Source organism: Bipolaris zeicola (assembly GCF_000523435.1).
Source record: "Bipolaris zeicola 26-R-13 unplaced genomic scaffold scaffold_431, whole genome shotgun sequence".
In the NCBI taxonomy this organism is placed as follows: domain Eukaryota; kingdom Fungi; phylum Ascomycota; class Dothideomycetes; order Pleosporales; family Pleosporaceae; genus Bipolaris; species Bipolaris zeicola.
The window spans coordinates 1,435-8,320 of record NW_006912480.1 but is presented as its reverse complement, the minus strand read 5'-3'; the positions used below and the strand labels follow the sequence as shown (position 1 = coordinate 8,320).

Genomic DNA, 6,886 nt, shown 5'->3' with positions numbered 1-6,886 from the left:
GGGTTTTGCGTGATACAGGGAGAGACTTTATAGCTTAAGTTAGGGTTCCTTTTTAGCGTGGTTAGGCGCTTCATTGACTTGGTTCACTCCAGCAATTGCATGTTAGCTATCTTTTGCCTACTCGATTGCAGGTCACCCCTTGATCATTTGAGATCAAACACCTATTGTGTACAGTATGTACTCTACATCGCCTTCTAGCAGACTAGTTATACACAATCGTGCTTGCAACCGCTAACACTTTTGTGGACAAGGTTCGCATTCGAGGTTTTTAGCTCGCTGCATCCAAAGACTCCAAAGTTAGTTTTGGTCTGGAGTCACTCACGACTCTGCATGCACTCAAAAAATAGTTTGTTACGAACATCCTCCACTACCTTCGATAGCGCTTAGTCTACCTGCCCAGTGAACAGACCAAATAGACGTCCAGGAAAGAACTGGTTCCTGTCATTCTACAAACGCTGTGGAGTGCCTTACGGGCATTGATCAAGCTAGAGGATTTCCTATGACCGTCTGCATCAGTCAGGATATACATAAAAGTAAGTATCTGAGTACTAACCGGAGGTCGCAACCTACTCTTCCGCAGGAAGAGTCGTTTGCAGTAAGTGGTAGATTTGCCGGATCTGAATGCAGTCGATACTGCCCCAGGTTCGAACTCTTGTTCGGTGTTGCCCAGATGCGACTTTCCATCACCACATTCACTCAGTGGTATTACATCTATAGATGAGGTGATCAAAATGGTTTTGATAGACTCTTCGTTTCGAATCCAAGTAGTGAGCACTTCGAGTTGAAATACTTGGCTTCATGGATTAAGCTCGCATATAGCGGCAGATCAAAGCCATTCGTCCGAGTCCAGAGAATGGGAGGTACGGAGCTTCGTAAGAAGTCTTGGATATGTTCGAATAGAAGGGGACTTCAATCGACGAAAGGCATCCGTTAACGTAACAAGTACTCCCAGCCCACTGATTCGAGAGCATTGCGTTCAAGAATGGTGACCGTTCAAGTATAGACTTGAGTGTAGTGAATAAGTGGCCGCCCACATTGATCATGTATGGTTCGATCATTGATGTTGTTGTAATTAGAGACGAAGGAACATGGAGCAAGACCAGGAGGTTGCAGGTCAATTTGGAATATATAAGCGCGCTTGGCTTGGCTTGGCGCTAAGAAGGCTAAACACCCTATTTAGGATAGTCTGGCTATTTTGGTGGCTTGGCTTCGTTACCTGCGCAGCGCTACCCGAAGAGACACGCGAATGCCCCTTAGCACAGATATTCAAGCGGCGCTTTTGGTGTAGGGTAAGCGGAACATACACTGGGGTCAGTGTCTCGCACCTAAGACGTACTAAGAAGCCTTGACATCGTGGTGTAGTCGCAAATGGTTTGTAGCGCAGCCATACCATAGGTTATGAGTACTCGTGGGGCTGACGAGAACCAAGCTTTCCATGGCCCCGATATGTCCAGTTACACCGCCCCCGCACCGACCTCTAATGCCCGAGATTTTCCCGGTTGTTATGATCTTCAAAACATCAACAAGAGCTGTTACCCTTAACCGCGAGCTCGTACAACCTAATAAGTCTATAGTTCTTTACAACTTGTAAGTATGAAACACTCAATCTCAGATGTAGACACTGTGCAGCAATCACGATGCCCCAACCACATTTCGAAGCGTCGCAAACTACGACCTGTCAACTCCGAGACGCGCCGCACATCTCTGCCCCATTCGAATCCGTCGAACTTATCAAACCCAGCGTCATGGTCACCATATGCATCCTCGGAATTATTCGCACGCACTAAAAACGCGCCCAAGAATACATATCAGCCTGTGTTAGATGAGCTAGGTGAGAAAACAGCGTCGATAGCACACTGGCTCATTAGCTGCGAGGCTGACACGATGGCACCACCAACACCACGAAGCGGATCTATTTCGTCCAGCCACGGGAGACGCTCTTCTAAGCGTTCTGCACGTGCATCTCGAACGCCCAGCCCTAGCAAGCGAACGTCACCATAAACATACCGTAACCAGAACATGTCTTACGCTAGAGTCTTTATTGACGACCTGATTGAACTTCCGCACGATGTCGAACGCAAAGTGCGGTATATACTAGAAGCGGAGTCTTTAGAGGATATAATTGGCACGACGGAAGACGATTCGCAGCAGGCGACCTATGTGAAGAGGTTCTTAGATCAGTCGCGTTATAACGCAAGAAGTTGTTCGCTTAAAGGGGACTGGAAAGCCAGTTTATTCAGTCTTATAGGCGACTTAGCACGAGACAACTTCCAATGTCATACATCAGAGAAGCGTGAGTTCGCAGACTGTGTTTAAGGTATTGTTCCGAGACGCTAATGTTCCCTCCAGTCTGGAACGCCGACCTCAAACCCTCGCCGCCTGGCGTGGCCCAACCCGACGATGAAATCGGCGTATTAATACCGCGCTTTCCACAGCCGCCATCTGTGCTCCTAGACTTCGATTCACAATCAGCTTCAGGATTTCTAGGGCTAGTGCCTTCACTACAACCGTACACACCTTCCATCGCCTATACGACTAGCAGCGAAGCTGCTGACCCGTTCTACATCTCAACACTAAAGCCAGACATCGTAGTAGGACTTGAAGATAGGGATTTCGCGCTATCGCATTGAGTTCGATTGGCCAAACACTAAAGCTTTGGATCGATACTAAGCAATCCGCATACGGCTGCCATGGGCTTGCGTTTCCCCTTTCTTATTGCAGAGACGAAGGGTTTGAGCCTAAATGGGGGTCTAGTGGCTGCGCAGAATTAAGCTGCTATTAGTGCCACTTGTATGCTAAAAATACTAAATGACCTTGAGAACTAGGCCGCGCTGCCCACAGAATCCGCGTCTCTAGCAGAACCCTGGCTCTGTTTCTCTGTCACGACCGAGGGTCTAGTACATGAGCTGTGGGTGCATTTCAAACTTGGAGAAGCGACTCATATGCACAATATTAGGACGTGGCGCACGACACACGCACCTCATGTGTGGGAGCTGGTGTCCTGTCTCACCCGGATTTTGAAGTGGGCGAAAGATGATTTCATGGTGAAGACACGAGAAAAGTTGAGCACGGTACCAGATTAATTGACCATTAGCTGCTAGTATCTATCTAGCCTTCACTCTTTTTCGTATTAATTTCTGATAGCATAGTGGCCCTACGTCGTACGTCTTCTCTGCGTCTTCTCAGTTTACCGAATAGGCGATCGTAATGCAAGTTGAGTCTTTGTTATATTCATAAGCTCACAGCACTGAATATACAGCTATCGCTCTGCAAAGTCTCATCTTAATACACCGCAGCGTGCACGGTTCTTTGAAGCTATAGATCGTCGCGGCCAAGAAACTAAGCTCTAAATCTATTCACAGTTCAATATCAATCGTAGTACTGGCGAACGACTCCTCCGTGATAGCGATCGATTTGGGGATATCACTGACTCTCGATCAGGATTTCGAGCCTATAAGCAAGATATCACTAGAAGTACTGGCTCCGGACGCCCAACAGTCGTGTCAGACGATCAGTTACAAGCCATGCTTAGAGCTCCACCAAAGGTTCGATCTTCTAAGCTCGCAGATCAGATATCACGAGTAGGTATATCAGCGTCTGAGCGGACTGTCCAGCGTCGTCTTTGGGCGGTGAATGCCAAAGTCTATCGAGCTTCTAAGGCCAAGAGAATCACTCCCAGCCAGGTCTCCCAGCGTCTTGATTACTGGGAGAAATATCGACTTAAGCCTGTCCTTGGCTTCTGGGACGGGGTAATATTTACTGAAGAAGCTCACATGTCGATGAGCGAGCTGCCTCCGCAGAGAATTTTGAAAGTTAGGGGTGAGAGACTCAAGCCAAAGAATATTATCTCAACTCCATCAAGAACAGCTACCGACGTCCACTTTGCTGCGTGGGTGAATTACTATGATAGACAACCGGATCTAGTCTTCTACAATGACGAGATGGATGATATCGTTATTAAAAAACTACCACCAAAGCCACGTCGTTATCCGACAACTAAGACTGAGGATAAATATCAAGCTCGGATTGCTGACTGGGAGGCCCAGAAGGCCCGTGATCCAATTATTTCTCGTCCGGGCAACTCTATCTCGGAGGGATACACTGCGCGTCTGCCTCCACCCAGATCATTGGTCTGACTGGTGTCTTATGGAGGATAACGACCCAAGTCATGGCACCAAAAATCCTGACTCAGTGCCGTCCCAGTATGGAGAAAATCTTGGTATCAAGACACTGCGTCACGCAGCAAACTCACCAGATTTTAACCCTATTGAGAGCCTTTGGGAGATAATTAAGGAACGGGTAAAACGATATATCCACCAGCTCAACACTATAAACGAACTCAAAAGTGCTCTACAAACTGAGTGGAGAAATATTACTCAAGACAACGTACAGAGGTGGATCAAAGAGATGCCAAAGAGACTACCTATGATAGAAGAGTTCTGGCGCCCAACGTTTATAAAATCTATCATTTGCTCGGGTTGGCGACATATAGGTATAGTGCCGTACAAACTTAGTATCGTGTTAGCGCAACTCCGTACCTAAGAAGGTTGCTACGCAAGCAATAGTGATCACTCAGCTATACCAACACTACCGCTTATATAACGCACTGGTACACCTCTCAATCTATTCTCACCGCTACCGCTCGTCTCATCGCCATCTTGAACGCCTGTGCAACGCCTGTGCAACGCTTCCACCGCGGTAAGATCGGCCTGGAGATGGCACAGCTTGTGCGGCGGCCTCAACCGCAAGGTACAACACCAGAACATGAGGATTTTACATCTGGCGACGATACCTGGCATACACGAAAATGAGCACAACGGATCGAGCTACAAGAGCTATTTGTCCGCGCTGTGATTGATCAACACTTTCCCCGCCCTTACCCGCAATGCCGAGGGCTTCAAGCGTGAGCTGCATCAAAATGAAGCTGCTATCCTTGCTAATGAGGAGCGAAGACGTCATAAAAATTGGGCTGTAGGGAGCAAAGGTGACGTGATATACACCGAAGAGGCGCGGCAGATGGTGCAGCAGCACCAGGACAAGGACCTCGCTCTTCTTTAGATGGAGATTACTACGAAACGACTTCGTCAGGCTATGATTATTTTCAATAAAAAAAAGTGTATCCTCCTAATAGTAACGAACTTCGACCGTAAATACACTAAGCGTGATATAACGGGCGGTTTCACGAGGCAGCGTCATGTTACACGCCGGCAATACATTAAATGCTGACGACACCAACTACAACACTAAGGATTCAATGAAGTTGGAATGAATATGTTGAGATAGCAGTTTGGGTATCGTGAGGATACCATACCAACAGACCGTGCGCCAGCTATGTGGGTGGTGCATAACGTCCGTTAACTTATCGATCTATGTACCAAACTCACTAGCCACCATCTCGCTGCAACTCTATGATCCACCACGTTGTCACAGGACTTAGCATGCTTTACCCAGTATACTACAGAAGACTGCATGCAATATGTTTTGTCAACGACAAAAATAACACTATCATCATTGAGGTGATGGGCCTAATGCGAAGTACGGGAAATTTTATTGGTATTCTGCTACAGCAGCTATTGGGCCCGAACACGTTGACTAGACAAGTAGATTCTATTGTTGCGACGTGTTTGGTAGTATTATGTCGAGCAAACTTTTGCAAGCTACGACCACCTCTAGTAGTACTAGTTAGTACACGATGTACACAGTGGGCATCCTTGGCGAGTAGAGCTCGAGCCTATGTCGTTGTTACTTGCCTACCTTTTTGATGGCAACTACTATCACATTAGTCTGCGAAGACCGTCTCCATGAAAGATTGGAGCTACAACCCCATTGCCTGTGCGTAGACGTTCAGCCTGTTCCGCGAAGAATTTTTCTGCCCTGTCCTTGGCCTCTTGGTCTAGAGGCCCATACGTTGTGACCGTGACATACTTCTCTAAGTCATCTCCAGCTAACCTGTTCGTGATCATCCGAGCGCAATGTGCATCATGCTCAAAAAGTTCCTTTCGATCCATTGTGATAATCGTGCCATCAAAATGACTTAATGCATTCCGCCGCCACACAAAGAGGCAGTGAAGCGTGTGTTGTCTTCCAGTTTGCCACACTCTTAACCCTGGTCGAATGTTTTCGAGCATTTCTGCAGCTTCCATAGACGTAAAAGTCCCATTGCCTTCCACATCGACCTGATAAATCCACGATCCGTTCTTCCCGGGCCCAAGCTGTGAAAATTCGTCATTCAGTAGTGGATTTACGCAATCCGGTCGAGTAAAACGATTCTCGATATGATCATAAAGACAGCCCCTTGAAAGAGCTTCCGCTTGCGTTCCACCACATGTTCTGACACAATAATTTGTGAGAAAATCTCGATCATGGATCTTTGGCGGGAAGGCAAGATGGAAACCACGGAGGGAAACATCAATTGCGCCCCACGACGCGAGGATGGCAACGGCAGTCATATATCCTAAGTGAAGCACTCGCTTCCAACGCCTCGGTTTCTGGTTACCAAGCCAATCTCGCGCATCACTCTTGGGTTGACCATACAATTCGGATGTGGAGTCAGACGTAGATTCTTGAAATACATCACACTCTGGACATTCCTGTGCCGAGGATAATTGCTCGTATGGTTGTTTGTCCCGCCAGATTCGTTTTACAAACATCTTCTATTCCCTTGTTAACATAGATCTAGGTGCTTTTTCCTGACTTACCGGTAGCATACATGTGTACTTTGAATGTTGATGCTGGGAGACAAACATCTAAAGTGATGAGATGCGGATATGTGACACTCCGGTGAAAAATCTCAGAAGAACAAAAATGACACTGTTGAGCGATAGAAAAGACTCACTTTCTGGGTCAATTGGAGATGGATAAGGTTTGTAGCTAGATTCCTAAACAT

At 47.1% G+C, this 6,886-nt stretch overlaps 4 protein-coding genes across 4 annotated transcripts; 1 reads left to right on the top strand and 3 right to left on the bottom strand.

The window, feature by feature from the left end:
* Positions 1–485: 485 nt before the first annotated feature.
* Positions 486–1,058, bottom strand: COCCADRAFT_41962 (uncharacterized protein; the record flags this gene model as incomplete). The annotated part of the gene is made up of 3 exons (XM_007720253.1): positions 486–497; positions 554–789; positions 941–1,058. 3 exons carry the CDS (start codon positions 1,056–1,058, stop codon positions 486–488), a joined length of 366 nt encoding a protein of 121 aa, XP_007718443.1.
* A 961-nt stretch (positions 1,059–2,019) lies between these two features.
* COCCADRAFT_31221 (uncharacterized protein) lies at positions 2,020–4,136 on the top strand (the record flags this gene model as incomplete). The annotated part of the gene is made up of 4 exons (XM_007720252.1): positions 2,020–2,293; positions 2,350–2,591; positions 2,826–3,071; positions 3,363–4,136. 4 exons carry the CDS (start codon positions 2,020–2,022, stop codon positions 4,134–4,136), a joined length of 1,536 nt encoding a protein of 511 aa, XP_007718442.1.
* A 637-nt stretch (positions 4,137–4,773) lies between these two features.
* COCCADRAFT_112187 (uncharacterized protein) lies at positions 4,774–4,962 on the bottom strand (the record flags this gene model as incomplete). Its single annotated transcript, XM_007720251.1, has 1 exon — positions 4,774–4,962. A coding segment is annotated over one exon (189 nt), but the record flags the coding sequence as incomplete, so codon positions are not given.
* Positions 4,963–5,774: 812 nt separating this feature from the next.
* Positions 5,775–6,449, bottom strand: COCCADRAFT_41960 (uncharacterized protein; the record flags this gene model as incomplete). Its single annotated transcript, XM_007720250.1, has 1 exon — positions 5,775–6,449. The coding sequence occupies one exon, from the start codon at positions 6,447–6,449 to the stop codon at positions 5,775–5,777; it is 675 nt and encodes a 224-aa protein (XP_007718440.1).
* Between the last annotated feature and the right edge of the window lie 437 nt (positions 6,450–6,886).